At 43.0% G+C, this 16,489-nt stretch overlaps 1 protein-coding gene across 1 annotated transcript in view; it reads left to right on the forward strand.

Annotated features, from left to right (window-relative positions):
- The window catches only part of meis1b (Meis homeobox 1 b), a 77,091-nt gene extending 61,758 nt beyond the window's left edge, over positions 1-15,333 (forward strand). The window contains exons 10-13 of the mRNA XM_032540930.1: positions 5,941-5,999; positions 7,696-7,785; positions 8,628-8,725; positions 13,896-15,333. Coding sequence (XP_032396821.1) covers positions 5,941-5,999; positions 7,696-7,785; positions 8,628-8,686 — 208 coding nt within the window. The 3' untranslated portion in view covers positions 8,687-8,725; positions 13,896-15,333. The remainder of the gene's footprint in view (positions 1-5,940; positions 6,000-7,695; positions 7,786-8,627; positions 8,726-13,895) is intronic.
- Positions 15,334-16,489: the final 1,156 nt, after the last annotated feature.

The raw sequence follows: 16,489 nt of genomic DNA on the forward strand, positions 1-16,489 counted from the left end.
GTGTGTGTGTGTGTGTGTGGTTACCCAGCCTGTCACTCCACTCTGTAAAACCAGCTTTAGTGGTAGATTCATGGCTCTCTTAATGGACACTGGGCTCTTGGGTAGTGGAGCAAAAGGGAGTGTGTGTGTGTGTGTGTGCTTACATACGTGTATTTTATGTGTGTGCAGTAATGAGGATTAAGTGACCCTGTGGCTGCTCTCATTCTAAAGCTTCTTTTAAATTTCACACTGTTTTCTTATGTTTCCCTCCATATGTGGCACTGGATCCAACTAATCCACCTCATGTTTTTAGAAGCTGGATCAGCAGACCAACGTGTACTGATCAGTGGGTGGGTCTGTGCTATGCATGCATTTGGAGATGGTTGCCTGCCAATAAAGACTTGTATGCATTGCTGACTCAAAACACAGGCCTCCTGTCTAATAACAGCCTAGCTGTAGCATTCATTGGTCATGTGACTCCCAGAACCTCACTTGTCAAATGTGTGTGTGTGTGTGTGTATGCGTGCGTGTGTGCGTGTGTGTGTGCGTGCGTGCGTGTTTCATATTGTTTTTTGGAGTGTGTTCATGTGTGAACATGCATGTGTGTTTATGTCTGTCACAGTGCCACAGCTAACCCTAGGTATTATATAAGATACCACACCTTTTCCACAGACCCACAGCCTTTTTGTATCAAACGTTTAGAAGCAGAAAGGATCATGGGATGGGTGTGTTTTTGTATATAGGAGATGTATGGACCTGCAACGTGCAGCTATGTGTAGGCAATTGATTGGTCTGAGCAGCTTTGGGGAAAACAGTGAAAACAATGCTAATCGTTAACAAGTGAGCGCATGTAGCAGAATGAGTGCCTTGAGTACGTTTGTGATTTGGTGTATGCATGTGTTTGTACGTGTTGAAAGCTGCACAGGAAAAGTAAGGGCCATATAGTCTCCTCGCACACACACACACACAATATTAGGTATAGCTTACTCATAGATAGTTGCATCCCTTTTTGCACAATCCACATCTTGGCTCAAAGCTTAACATTATTCAAAATCAATCTGCGTTCAGGGTGTCAAGCCTAAAACATTGGGAACCACTGCTCTAAATTATCTTTCTTCTCCTTTTATCCCAATCTCCCTTATAGCAAAAATGTAGAAACAAACAAAAAAAAAATATGAAAGATAATTCTCATTCATGAAAATACTTAAATGCATAGACTGAATGTGTACTAATCTGAATACCAAGAAGTATCATGGCACTTGTAAAGTTACTCTTCAGTGTTTAAATACTGTCTAAGTTGTTTAAGCAGTATTGGCGCAAATACATATCATGCAAACACTATAAATGCAATGTAATACAGTAAGAGTGAATTGTGGATGCAAATAGAGTTCTGCAAGTAGCTCCATTAGTTTATGTAAACTACTCTGAAACATCTAATAGAAGACCTGAGAATGACACAGAGGAGAACAGAAGGAGAGAGAGGAAGGGAGGGAGCTATGTGGGGAAAAGAGAAGGAGGTGGTTTATGAGTTAACTCGTCAACTGAGGAGAACAAGGGGAGAAATTCATAACTGTAATTCCCTCACACACCCACATGCAGTACGCTCACATACATACATACACACATGCAGTGTGCAGGTACATGCACACAAATCCACTGCCACCCCCTGCTGTGCATAAGAGAACGTGTGAGCTCTAATAAAATAACTAATTACTTAAGAAGATGGAGATGTGCTGGGACACAGGACCTGATAATAAAGTTCTGCAGGGATACAAGCTGTGACATAAGAATGGACGTGTGTGTGTGTGTGTGTGTGTGTCTGTGTGTGTCTGTGTCTGTGTGTCTGTGTGTTCACCAGTGAGTAGGAAGGATATTTGTTTTAGACATTAATTGTGGTTGAGCAGCAGACAATCGATGCTAGCCGCGCAGTGACAACCTGATGATAAGCTACATGATTCTACCCGTCAGAGCTCGCTTTCTTTTTAGTGCTTTTAAATCAAATTGATTGGCAGGCAGGAGGAGTGTGTGGTTACACAGTTATTTTCAGTGGCTCTAGGTTTGAATATGAATATGAATATGTAAACCTCTGTCGGCGTGCACTGAAATCCACCACTGGCTCCTTATGTGCTGGAATATCCAACTTTGTATAAACGTGAGGTGTGTGCAGGCCTGTGCATGTGGGTGCACATTCTCTCAGATTACTAATGTAATGTTGGTCGTGAGTGCAGTGGACGTGTATGTGACTGTGCACATTTGTGCGTGTCTGTGTGTCTCATGTTACTAATATAATATTGGTGGTGGGCTCAGGAGATGTGTGTGAGTATGTGTGCCACAGAAACTGAGAACTCCACATGAATTTAAATCATTGAGCTTGCAGAGTAACCTTTTGTATATCCAATCTGCATCTTTCCACTGCTCGTTATTAAATTATCCCCTAATTGGTCACGCAACAAAGGCAGCTGATGAAAAAGACAATTTCTTGCTTTTAATTGGGCATTTCACGTGTGCTTCGTGTACACCTGTGTGCGGCTGCCTCAACTAAGTGTGTCGGTGTACGTGCGTGTGTGTGTGTGTGTGTGTGTGTGTGTGTATGTGTGTCTCGGGTGTAATGAGAATAGGACATTAGCAAGGGCTTGGCAGACGCCGTTGCAATCAGTTCCACTCTTTCCAAAGAAGGAGGGAGAGGGGCGGAAGGATTAATCCAGACATTAGCAATCTCAGAAGGAGAAATAGATTGGAGGCAGAACAACAAAGAATCAAATTCACCCAGTTTCCTCACATGACTTTTAAAAGCCTATAGTTCTGGTGTAACATATGGCCGACATGTTTTTGATCCACTGATACATGGATACATGCTGACGTCAAGCATGTGTGCCCACGATGGGAATCAAACTCATACCCGTGGCAGTGTTCACACCATGCTGGATTCCCTGACCTACACAAGGCCACATTTTAAGTCATTTTCTTTCCTTCTGCTTGTCTTTTGATGTTTTTTTGCCCAACTTTATGCGTACCACCAGTGGTGTGTCATGCCAAAATAGCCTAGCTATTGTTGCACTGAGTGGAGCTGAATAGTGCAGTTCATTGTGTTGTGATGGGAGGCAGGGGAATGAACAGGCCATAAACACTGGCCCTATAGCACCCAGGGGTCGTGCAAAGGTGAAGCCTCATTCCCCCTTATAGAGGAGCTCCGCTTTTCTCTTCTCTCCCTTTCCTCTCTGTTTCTCCATCACTCTTTATCTCTCTTAAGGACTTTTCCCCTGTTATTTCCTCTCTCTTGATTCCCCCACTTTTTCTCTCTCTCACCCCTACTTCTGTCACAGTCTTTCTCTCTGTCAGCTTATTAACCGTCACAGCAAGAGTGTCTGGTTAGCAGACCAGAGCCCCTTGCCTTTTTCCCCCTCTCTCTCTCACTCCTCCTTCCCTCCCATTCTCCCGCTCTCCATTGCTCTGTTCCCCTGGCTGCTATTATGAGAGGCATTTTATCCTTTGTTCCAGCCCCCATGGTGCATCTGGCCTCAGATATGGGGACGACAGGGACAGGAAACTGACGAGAGTTCTTGCAAGGAGGAGGGGGTTTGGTGGGTTAGAGTGTGAGTTCGTTGCTGGGAGGTGGACCGCCAGTTTCCACCATACAGGGAAGGAATGATAAGGAGGGAGCGAGCAGGAGAAGGAAATAGATACAGAGGGGGACAGAGAGGGAGGTATGCGAGGCAGTGCCACTGTAGTTGTTCTTTTAAGAGCAGCATTTGTAGGTTGAGTAGCTGCAGTAGCAGTGATAGTGTTTTTTTTCTTCATTGATACATAGTGCCATATTTCTGGGAGGTCACATCAGGTTACAAGTCTATTACATTCCTCCCTGAGCCCCTTTGTACCAGGAACAAATGCCTGACTTCCTAAGAAGTGAACGCTTATTGCCAAAACAACCTCCTTTGTTGCATCAGTGTATTTTTGAGGGAGGTTGAAGGAACCACATTTTGCATGAGAGAAATAAAGAGGAAGGAAAGAAAAGTGTAAGGGAGAAAGAACAGAGGTGAAAAAAAGAGAGGTCAACAGTTAGCCAATGCTGGCCTTAAAATGACCTCGTCCTGCTCTAACGGGCCTAGAGAGGAGAAGAGAGAAGAGGAGACTTTAAGGAATGCTCAGGCCTCCACAACCCTCCTTGCCCTCTCTCCCTCGCTCCTCCTCCCATATCTCCCCCAGCAAAACAGGGTAGCGAGGATGAAGGGAGGGAGGGGGTGTTGGTGATAAAACTCCAGACGTTCCCTCATTTGATGGTGCGCTGCCATGTCAGTGCATTCTTGTATTTCTCACTAGCTCTTTCTGTCTCTCTCCTCCCAAATTCCAATTCAACATATTGTAACGAATAGACTACAAAATTGCCAAAGCATCAAGCTCAAAGGTTGATATTTCCCGTTGCTTTTTTTCTTTCTTTTTCTAAGATCATTGCACCTCACAGAAAGCTCATTTTGCACCCCTGTCAAAAATTAACAATTTTTCTAAAGCGGCTTATAGTACAAGATATAAAAATGATCCCAAATCAATGCAGGGGAACAATTAGGCTGCGAATAATTCTCCCTTTCTATTTGCTATCTGTCTCTTTCACTCTCTGTCTCCTCATTACCCTGCAGCTATGTCGGTAGAAGGTGATACAGGATAGATAGCAGGCAGAAAAAAAGAAGTAGCACCATAAAGCAGTTAGAGAAGGAATATTAAAGAGATATAAAGCCATTCACCTATCAAGGGTCAAACAGATGCACCAGCTAGTGTCCTTTTGTTCCTGTCCCTCCTCCTCTCCTTTCTTTTGACCTCTTAAATGCTCTTTTTTCCAGCTTTAGAAGTATTGCACTACTATTGTGTCCTTAAAGTTCAGCTAATGCTCCCCCTTTTAGAGATGAAATAGAAGTGTCCGGTGGGGCAACAGCAGGAACACATAAATCAAGTCAGAAGCCCCAAGAGCCCTCTCTCCTTGGGGTCATTACAGGTCAAAGGGTCATTTCACAAGGGTTAGACTGAGCAAGGCCGGAGCGCTGCCTGTGGGATTGTGTGCAAGGGCGTGAATCTGTGTGAATGGACGTAAAAGAGGGAGAGAGATTAAGAGTGTGTGTGTGTGTGTGTGTGTGTGTGTGTGTGTGTGTGTGTGTGTGTGTGTGTGTGTGTGTGTGTGTGTGTGTGTGTGTGTGTGTGTGTGTGTGTGTGTGTGTGTGTGTGTGTGTGTGTGTGTGCATGCGCAGTAAATGTTCTGACCGTGTGCTTTTATTGGAGGTCACGGGGTAAAGGGTTTTGTCCAAGCCTCTATGTACCAAATCCTGCTCCTGTGAAAACACACACGCATAGTCACTAAAAAAAGCTCCTGCTGTCACAATGTAACACATGGTCACCTGTCTTAACAGGGTATCACCCAAAACAATGCCTCTCACCAGTGGCAACGTGACATGTTTCTGTCAGCAACACTTTCAACACTGCCACGCTCGAAGCCAAGTGTGTTAAACAGTCAGCAATCTCAGCTTGTTGTAAGGTTGAACGTCCCCAACTAAGCGAGATGGGTCGACATTTTTCAAACAGGTGGAGAGAAATATCCTGGTTAAGCCTCGCCCCACAAAGACTCGAGTGTTCAGGCCGATGGGACTGTGTATAAGCTGAGGCTGTGCAAGTTTATACAAGTCGTGACAAGTCGATTAGCAGCACTGTTAAGATGTGACTTTTGCCGTAACTATATTGGGGCTTTACCTGAGCTCAGGGTTGCTTATGGGAGAATAATTTCTCCATATCTCTGTTATGGTTAGGTAAGAAAAAGAGACTGGTTTGGCAATAGTTTTGTTTTCGTACTGTGTGCCAAGATTTCCAAGGTCTCAGTCAGCAATTTTTGCCTGATCTTGTTGTGATAAATACACTGACTGTGTTTCTGTTTCTTTGTCCCTTCTATTTCCTCCTTCTCCTTCCTCTCGTCATCTTCTTCAGGTTCATTAATGCCAGGAGGAGAATAGTCCAGCCCATGATTGACCAGTCAAACCGTGCAGGCAAGTCTCCTATAGTTACTGTATTCAAGTCACGCAGGCGAAAGCCGTCCATACTCCATGTACCCGGAGGCCCCTCAGCTGGTAAATACAGGACTGAACCCCCATCCTGGAATGTCCAAAACATCCAGTGAGGGGGCTTTTCCCTTCACTGTCGTGACTGACCACTAAAATTAAGAACCAAAACATTACAACATTAACAGCAACCATTAATCACCTTTGAACTTTGAAGTGCCATTTGGGGTGATAAACTTTTCATTAATTAAAAAATCTAATTATTTGGCTGAAAATTAGTTAATAAGGAGTGAATTTTTTTTCTTAGCCTGTAAACAAAACTAGCTGTGTTCTTAGTAAAGTTTCCCCCCCCCAACCAGGCAAAGGAAAAAAAAACACTCTACCCTTCCTCCTGGCTCAAACCAAAACATAAGGAGACCTACACCCATCTCTTTTTTTGTGGGTGACCGTTGTTTGGCTTTTTGGCTCCAGACCTGTTTTTACCCCCCCGCCCCAGTCAACCCTATTTGCGGCTGTTTCAGGGAGCGAGGGGAGTGAGCGGTCCCCCTGGTGCATGGCTTGGTTTGGACTGCCGTAAACTTTATTACCTGTAATAGGGGTCAGAGGTCAGGGTTGCATTAGGGGCGCAGTAAAGTTCAAAGACATTCAGTGGGGCCGAGTTCTTGCTTTTGCTTGACTGACCCCCAAACAGCCTGATTCGAAGGTAAGTGGATTTCTATGAGAGTAGAACAATGGAGGCGAGCAAAAAATAGGAACCATATCAGGTTTCACTTATGGTTGCTGCTCAGTTATAGGCAGTATTTATTAAATAAAGTTTTTAGGTAGGAGCAAATTCTGAGGCCACTCAGCAAGAATGACTCATTGTTAACACAATGATCAAAGCTTCAGCCTGGAATGGATTTTGTCCTTCTGATCATGTTTATAATCAAATATTAATAAAAGCAGCAATTATGTTGAAGGTAGTGACATAGTAGTGTTAAGGCTAAAAGTGCCATTTTTTTCTACATAAATGTTTCTGTTTTCACCTTTGCATTACATAGCAACAATGTATGATTGAAGTTTTTATATTCATAAAGTTTCAGGAAATATTAGGTGTTCATTTTCAAAATACCGAAAATCAAAATCAAAATAAATTTGGTCAGAAAAAGATTGTTACCATAAATTCTTGATTGAATATTGGTGCATATTGTGTACAATCAAAGAGCTAAAACAAGCTGATACATAACATATATGATGCTCTCAACTGTGTGGAATTTAATGATTTTAACAACTTTAAAGCTATACTTAAAAAGAGAGAAAACTCTGTATTTAAATTAAAAATAATTGTATCCACACAAGGCCACTAGTCATGTGAACATGTTTTATTGGTTTTCATTCTGAAACAGTTGTCACCTTCTCCAGATGGCTCAAATCTCACCTTAGTAAACAGTAGTGTGTGTTGAACTCAGTCCGATCCCCATTAGAGCGTTTAGACGCATTAAAGTCTACCAGGGGCTTACAGTGGAGAGCCGGCTGGACAGACCCGGAGCAGAAAGACGTTAAAACACAACATTGGCTCTCTGTGCGTGCACCGGCCAACAGATGATCCTGCTTTGGCCACTGAGCCTTAATTAAAAGCACTAATTGACCACTCTGTCCCCTCCCTCCAATCCCTCCCTCCTTCTGTCTCCTCCTCCATCCACAGTAAGTCAAGGAGCTCCCTACAATCCAGATGGCCAGCCGATGGGGGGCTTCGTCATGGACGGCCAGCAGCACATGGGAATCAGACCACCTGGTAAGGCTTTCTCTGTGTCTGTCCCTTTCTTTCCTCCCTCGCTTTTGCCATTTTTCTCCTTTATTTCCTTGCTGTTGTTAGCTCCTTTCTCAACTTCTGATAGTATCTCTAGGTGTAAGTGTGTTTCATACAGTATCTGCCATGTTGGTGGTTTATTTTACCAGCACACACCATGTCTTTCCTCACACACAAGCACTTAGTGGAATCTATATGGTCGCTGTGTGGTGGTTTACGTGTAAGCTGGGAAGTACATGTGCACCCTCATACACAGTGATAAAGATACACACTGTACAGACACGCATACTCCACACACTGCTACCTCCCCCTCCTTCGACACACAAACCAGAACAGGTGTGGTCAATCACATTACACAACCATCTCCTTCCTCACTCCCACTAACTTGCTCTCAGTCCCTCTCTCTCACGCCATCAGGTCTAATCCCAGAGTTTGTCCTTAAGCTCCCCTCCTCCTCTTCTATCCCCTGTTTTCTGGGATTCAAGACTCTAACCCTATCTCACCCTCCACTCAAAGTCAGCAGGTTTGGATAAACTGTCAGGCTTCTTAACCCCCCCCCCCTCCAGTATGCTTCTCTGCTATGTTGTCTGTCAAGTTAGTTTCACAGAGAAACCATCTGTGGTATTTACCTCAGTGTTTTTCCTTTCAGTCTGCAAACATTTAACATTTTCCTGGTTACACTTGGTTGCAATAACTCAATGAAAGCATAAGCATTTGCTGTCTCTATAATGAACATTTAGATTTTATTTAGTTTTTTTTATTTAGATTGCATTGTCAAATTTTGGGCACTGTTCTGCATTTAAATTCACCCCCTTTGTGTTTCTCAGGAGCAATGGGTGGAATGGGAATGAACATGGGCATGGAAGGTCAGTGGCACTACATGTAGCCCCGCCCCAGTCTGACCAATCGCAACACAAAGGGGGATGTAAGTACACATTGACACACACATTGACTTACACTCACAGATTTAACTGACCAGATCAGCAGCAATGTGTCTACAACATTTTCAATAGGGGTCTTAGACTCAGATATATGGTCTATTATTCATGTGTATATGCACTGCAGTTTAGGAGGTGTGGATCTGATTTAAAGTGTTGTCGGATCTCTGACTTATAAAATGTGTGTTTGTGACAAACGCGCTTGTGTTCTTCCCAAGCTGGTTTTTCTCTGTTACTTTCTCTAACTGTCCCACCCTTGGTCTGGTGATAAGAGCCTTTGATTACAACCTAGTAAATCTTTGTATATGTAATGTGAGTGTGCGTGTGTGCGTGTGTGCGTGTGTGCGTGTGTGTGTGTGTGTGTGTGTGTGTGTGTGTGTGTGTGTGGTGTGTGTGTGTGTGTGTGTGGTGTGTGTCTGTGTCAAACAGGAGAAAGAAGGCAAATGGGGCAGAGAGAGGAGAGAGGAGGAGAGGGGTGATGAGTAGAAAAGAAGGCGGGGATGGGACGGGACAGTGGGTGCATGCAGAGGGGTGGGGTCGGACACTAGGTGGGGGCAGGTAGGATGTTGCCATGGCAACAGACTGATTGGTAAAAATGTAAGCAGTTGTCACTGGTGCAAGGAAAGAGAGAGTAGTGAGCGCCCCTTAAGTGTCATAAATCTGCCGGGTTGCTGTTGATGCATGAGCCACATTAATACACACACTAACAAGCTAGAAGAATCCCCTCCCCCCTCTCTTTCTCTGTCTTTTTAATGCTTGCTCTTTCTCAATTCCCTTTTTTTTTTTTTTTCTTACTGTCACTTTTCCTTCTCCATTTCTTTCACATAAACACCTTTTTTCTTTTGCTCTCTAATTCTCTCTCTCGCCTCCTCTCTCTCCCTCTCTCGCCCCAGGGCCAAATAGACTCCCACATAATTCTGGATGTACAGTATACAAGCTTGGTGTTGTATACAGTGCAGTGTGTATAAAGTGGCTACGGGTCCAATTGTTGTGAAACATCATTGTTAAGTGTGAGTGTCTATGTTTTTATACCATATGTTTGCGTTCCCATGTTTGTACAGACCTGTATGTGTGCGCGTGTACACCATATAAATACCTTCATATGTGAGATACATGCATTTGCCCATGTGTGGGTGTGTGCGCTCTTACAAACATGCATGTCTGTACAACTGTGTCTACGTATGTGCATGTGTGTGTATAGTAATAGGATTACTCCTGGCACAGGGAGGGGACACAAACTAGTGCAAAATGGAGGAGGTAGCCAGCAGGGTATGGAGCTTAGCTGGGCCTAATTGACTAGATCCAAATTAAATATGCCATCACCAGAGGTGTGACCAATGGATTTGACTTATTCAGTTTACAAAAATAGAGACCATTAACCCTCCATAGAATTTGCGTGCATGTGTGTGCTCGCCGCAATGGAAATATCGCCTTTGTTTCTGTCACAAATGTCCACAAGAAAAGCAAAGGAAGAACATCTCACATCGAAATGGCATTTTTGCAAGGAGACGTGGTAATAGAAAGGCTGTGCTTTCTAGATAGACGTGTGTGTGTGTCTGTGTTTATGTGTGTGAGTGTGTAAACATGAGGGCTGGTTCGCTGTGTCCAAGCTGCCTCTCTCCAGCAGCTGCTAGTCTTCCCAGCAGACCTTGCTTTAAACAGCCTCAATTTGCCTGCTGAATCTCGTAATTGGGCCACCAGAGGAATCCTCTGCGAGACGGGCAAAGCACGGGGAGGACGAGTAGACAGCGGAAGAAAAAAGACAGAGGAGTAGACAGAAAGAGGGAGGGGCGGATGAAGAGATGGCGAGCGAGAGAAGCGTAAACGACAAGAGGGAGGGGTATAGGGAATAAAAGGAGGGAGGAAGGAAGGAAGGGAGGAAGGAAGGAGGGAAGAAGATACAAGCTGGAAGAGAGAGGGTGACAGAAACTCTACTCTTCTTCACGACTAGTCATTTCTTTACAGCTTTATTAGCTAGCCGTTGCTAGCTGCTAGCTTGCCTCCATCATATATTGCTACTTTCGTTTCTAGGTCAATTACATGTAAGTGATGTGTTATATTCTTTCATGACCAATTAAATTAATAGGTTATTACGGGAGGGGGGAGGGGAACTGTTATCTTATTTGATTATGAGAGCACAGGTTCATTATATTTTATAAGCAATTTTCATTAGCAGAGTTGAGGTTTTGTTACCGCAGGGGCTAAATTGAGCGGTTATTGTGCTGGGGAGTGCTGAGCCTTGATACAGAAGGTGTGTCTAGCAGTCACACTGAAACATTAGTTAAAACTAAAGCCAATTAGTCCTGCTTAGTGAAGAGCGTTCTGCTTTCTACCCAATGATGATTACAGAGCTTATATACCCTTGCGAAACAATACACCTGTCAGCAGAGATGAAGCCCAGCAAGTGATGCGGAAGCGAGCGGAGCCTTTGATAGCAACGAGACTGACTCTCGGATGACCCTTACCCCTTCTTCCTCTGCCCTGCTTTCCCTCTTCCACAAAATTAGCCAGGGGTGGCCCCTGAAAACTGTAATTTTTCAGTTTCAAGACAATAGTTATCACGGAGTGGAAGAATTAATTATGGCGCAGAGCGTATGGAATTTTTTTTTCTGGCGCTCCCCGCGTTCAGCTTTTCCCAAAATGTCGGGCAGAACGCTTGAGTGAGCGCTGCCTGTAACCCATTTGCTGCTGGTCCCGGCTGGAAACCCTTTGTCCCAGAATTCATTGCTCCAATCATTAAGCACAAATTTGTTAACCTTCTGTTGAGGGGTCAAGATCCCTCACCCCCCTCCCCCTCAACTTCTCTTTCTGGTGGATGAACTTTTACTATTAACGAACATTGGGAAAAAACAGGTCCCAATGGGGATTTTGTGCTCCCTCGTATTGTCCATGTGATTGTGTGTCCCTGTTGATTTGGCCCCTCAGGAATCCCTCTTGGAGTCTGAGAAAGGAGACCTACAGTTCAATGTATTGATTGGCTTATTAAGTGAAAAACCTTATTAGCAATGCATGCTCTTTGAAGCACGCATAGTGTTTATTAGAATCTTGACATGTATTTACTATAGTTATCAGGACACTCTTGTTAACCAGGGATGTATGCAAGCAACTTAGAACTTTAAATAGAAATCCTACAGATTCTTGTTTGTTTTTTTTGTTTATTTTGTTTTGGGGGGGGTATTTTTATTTGCGAATGGTCATTGTTGTGGTGTTTAGTTAGTTGCTTCTTAAGATTTCTGCTGAAGTTTTGTTTCTGAAATACTTTTACTGCAGAAAAAATACAACCCAACATGCTACAATTTTCTTTCAAAAGCTTGAAAAACAGATATTCACTTGTATGGAAGTGTCATGGATGACTGCTTTAAGCATGAACATGGTCTGCAATGCAGTTAAGCTAGCATCGCTGATGGCTCAGCTTGTTGTGCTGCAACAGTTTACTCCCCACAATCCGAAGGTCACAGGTTCGATGCCATAAGGTCCAGAAAGATATGTAACCCCTACCACCTCACTCATTGAAGAAAGCTAATTACAGGGGGCAAAGCGCACATAATAGCTCACCCTTTTCTTACACAAGTCACACCTATTCTCAGTAGTCCAGGTGAAAACTGATGGATGAGGGGAATAACAAACGAGGCCTCTGTTGTGCTCCGGCTGCACTTCATTGTCCATTTTCCTGCCCGCCTTTGTGTCGTCTGTAGTGGCCCTCTTGTATGTGTGGCAAACGTGTGCAAGGGGCCCCGGGCGCTCTCAGGTGACGGGCGGCCGCGGGCCACACCTCTCCTCATTGGTTTTGAAAACAATGGTTGTGGTTCCTCAGCTGTGACTTTGCACCAGCAGAGATGGATGACTGCTATTGTTCGCTGTAAAGAGAGAAATGTAGGAAGAGAAAAGGCTGAAGGTAGATTTCTTGACTTTATTGTTTGATGGCATGCAGCAGGTTGCATCACTTTAAAGTTTTAGTGCGTTACTTTTTTATATTAATGAACCACTGTCACATTCAACCTATTTCCAAATGAGTTGTATTTCTTTGTATGGCTATGTTCAGAAACTGGTTTCGTCCAACGACTTTTGCACACGGAAAATCGAGTAAAGATAATTACCTCTTCTGAAGAGGCCATGGCCACTAGTAACTGCGTAGCGGAGAGGTGGGGGTGGTGCGCAATCATGAAAGGATTGAATCATATGGATGCAGCAACAGGGTTGTCGTCATTACTTAGAATTCCTCATGGGGTGAGACAGAAACTGTGCACTATAGCTTTAAGGGGTTCCGGTATGTATATGAAACATGACTTTTAGATTTTGTGATTCAAGCTTTGCTCATCAGTATTACTCTTTAAAACAACAGTGAACTGTATGTCATGTTAATACTAACCTGAAATAGTTTTACCTACACAGTCAAATTCTGACTGCTGTTAAGATAAATTAAAGACTAATTTTAAGTTTCCTTGTAGTCCAGTTAAACAGATTATCCAGGAAATGTTAATTAAAGCACCTTGCTATCACTTCCAGTCGATCATGTTTTTTTGGTTTCTAACAGTCTTCTCCTACTGTTAAAGTAGCATTCCTCTGGGTGTTTGAGTCAGTATTCTGACCAAGATTAGTACTTTGTTGGGTTTGCAGCAGTTGCCACATTCTACACTGCTCCTCCTCCAGGGTCTTTCACTAGGTCCTAACATGTTCATGTCCTATTGGCCTCAAAGTGTATCATGATAGTCTGCTTTCAGAAGTGTGATCTATTGTTGTATTTAATAAATGTTTAATGACATCTAATTTATTCAACAGTTTTCTTTCTCAGTCAATTGCTTTTTGCCCAAGTAGTGGAGACAACTAGCTCAGTGCTTAATAACATTTGCACGACTTTGCACATACACTCGCGTTTTTCATTTGTTTAACTTTACACATACACAAATTGACATATTACTGCCGCCAGGTGCAAAGTTGTTGTCCCTATCAGTTGACTTTGAATGAGTTTTAACCAATAGAGGACATAGTAATTCAAAATAACAACAGCGATATTGTCTGAGTAGAAACTTTCAAATGAATCCTCTCTCTGATCAGCCATTACCAGCAGACACCGATATTTGGGCCAGTTGTAAACTCTCAATTACCTAATGCAAAACGGAACATTGATTAATCATTTTGATCTTCTCTTTTCTTCAGAACTGTAGGGCAAACCAGGGGGTCACCTGTCTTACAGAGGCCTAAAGGAACATGGGATCAAGATCGTTGACTTCTTGATGACAACAACCAACAGCCACCCCCCTGTCCACCTCCAAGACTCAACTACATTTGATTTGGCTGATATCTACAACATGGGAACCTTCCATGACTGCCTACAATCTTTGTCTATGTATCAGTGACAGTGATGCACAGAAGATTAAACTCTGTCCAACCCAGATGACCCCCTGTCATGACAGATCCCTTGCTTCTTGTCTGGTGGGCACTAGACTTTGCGATTTTGCCACTGCCCACTAGGTTCACATGGATTCCTCCTTTACAAGTGATTGCGATTGCGAGCATAGATGACACATGAGAGAAACACTGTGTCCTTTGCCTGTACCTTCAGCGAATGCAGCACCTGGTGATATATTCGAGACTCTTTGGCAAACAAAAGAGACTTCCTGTGAAGAGCACTCCGCTCTTTGGGACAATAGAATTGGACCAAGGAGAAGCCAATGTCTGTATCTGACAGGACACTAACAAAGCAAAAGAGGTGCCCTTTAAAAAAATATAGTGGATTGAAACATGGAAGGAGGGAAAGCAAGAGAAAAGAAATTAAAAGTATAACTATATCAACCCCTAGTTTGGGAAGCGAGTGGAGAAAGAAAATATACTGTATACTGTTGTAAAATTACGCTGGACTCTCACAAGAACTGGGAATTTAAGTATTGTAAATGCTATTGTATTGTTCTGCATATTATGTTGTTTCTAATAGATTTTTTTAAAAAAAGGATGTGAACTTTTTTCTCTTTTTTTCTGATTTCTTTCCACACTATGTGTGTGCAGTCTCTCCATCAAATTTGACCCCCTGCCCCCTCCCGCCATTGAATCACAATGCATTTTTAAAAGAAAAAAAGTGAATAAACAGACAATTCGATAAGTTTGTCTTTTCTCCCAGGCCTTTATTTGAATGAGAAGAGAGTGATTCAGATGTCCTGTTTTTTTGTTTTAAATACAACACACACAGCCCATCCACATACATGCAGGGTGCAACAAACTTGTATAGTGTTGCTGTGTCTACACCTTGTAAACTCCAATTTTGGTGATTTTTTTCAAACATTTTCATATCCGTTGATTAGTTGTTTCACTACTGGTGAAAAGTGTTTTATTGGTTAAGACAATTCTCTATCCCCATTTGGGGTCATGCCACTCTCTTATAACTCATTGGATTAACTCCAAACACACAATGACATCAAGCTAAACACAGTTTCTGAGAAGCTAACATTTTGGAGGTACAAGGGTTTTTATTCCAATTGACACTGTCCAATTCATAATTTTATCCATTTCATCCTCTGGTCACATGAGGACAGCCACATAATGTCGGTGTCATCATGGCTAACATGACTGGCTAATAGACATGATACAGAGCTTCAACTAATGCTATACAAAGTCACTGCGGATGGGAAACTGCAAGTGTGTCCCACACACATATTGTTTCCTGTTTTTCTCCATGTTTGTCTGTGATTGAGGGCCTCTGAACGTCTATTCCAGTGTCCTATTGACGTGTTTTATGTCACAAGGCCGTGCACTGGCATGGCCAATGGATTCTCTTCCCCTCAGTGTTTGATGCAACAGGGAGAGGCAATGGGAAAGCACCATTTATACCACAGTCCATTCGTTTTGATTTAACCAATGCTCATCAATTGTCAGGCGAGATCTGTTAAAGTCACTGTGTGTGGTGTGTGTGTGTGTGTGTGTGTGTGTGTGTGTGTGTGTGTGTGTGTGTGTTTGGGGCAGTACGCATGTGAGGGGGATCGTGTGTATGTGCGCATGTGTCAATGCATCCATTATCCATTGCTTCAAACATGTATTACGCACATCTTTAAGATTCGTTTGAAGACAAGTCATGTTTCTTATGCTTTTACTTTGAAGGGTATATATATAATATATGTACATCTGTGTTGTAAATAAATACTTTTTGATCAAATAACAGAACTCATAACTAGTCTCACATTATCGTCCTACAAGCAGAAATTAAATATAAGCACATACATATTATTAGTTGTTAAATCATAACCAAAAACCCTAAGTGATGTTTTCATGTCGATAAAGGCCGATTGAGGTACATTTATACTTAAAGAAACATGCACTTAAGTCAACCTTCTTACCATCGCCATGGATAATGTGCAGCTGTAATTTTCTCACACGTGGAGAAGGGAGACGAGGAAAAAGGGGCTCGGAGAGAAAGCGAATTATTCTTCATTTAGCATTAAAATTCATTTAGGTGAAATTGCTTCAAACATGTAAATGGGAAGATTAGTTCTCCCTCACGGCTTGTTGCCCGCAGTCAAAGGGCTCCGCTTGAAGCCCGGCGCTCTGCAGCCGACGGTGTCTCCGGGTTCCACTGCACTTCAGCAGGCAGAGGCTGAGCCGACTGAGGAGAAGAGAGGAAAAGAGCTGAGCGACTTTTGCCTAATTGATACATTTCGGAGAGCAGCCCTGAATCCCAAAGTCAGTGTCTTGTTTTTTCAAACCAGCGAACAAGAGAGAGTCTGTTTTATCCATAACAATATGAGCGTGTAAATCAATACTCT

This window comes from Etheostoma spectabile, chromosome 17, assembly GCF_008692095.1.
Source record: "Etheostoma spectabile isolate EspeVRDwgs_2016 chromosome 17, UIUC_Espe_1.0, whole genome shotgun sequence".
Lineage (NCBI taxonomy): Eukaryota > Metazoa > Chordata > Actinopteri > Perciformes > Percidae > Etheostoma > Etheostoma spectabile.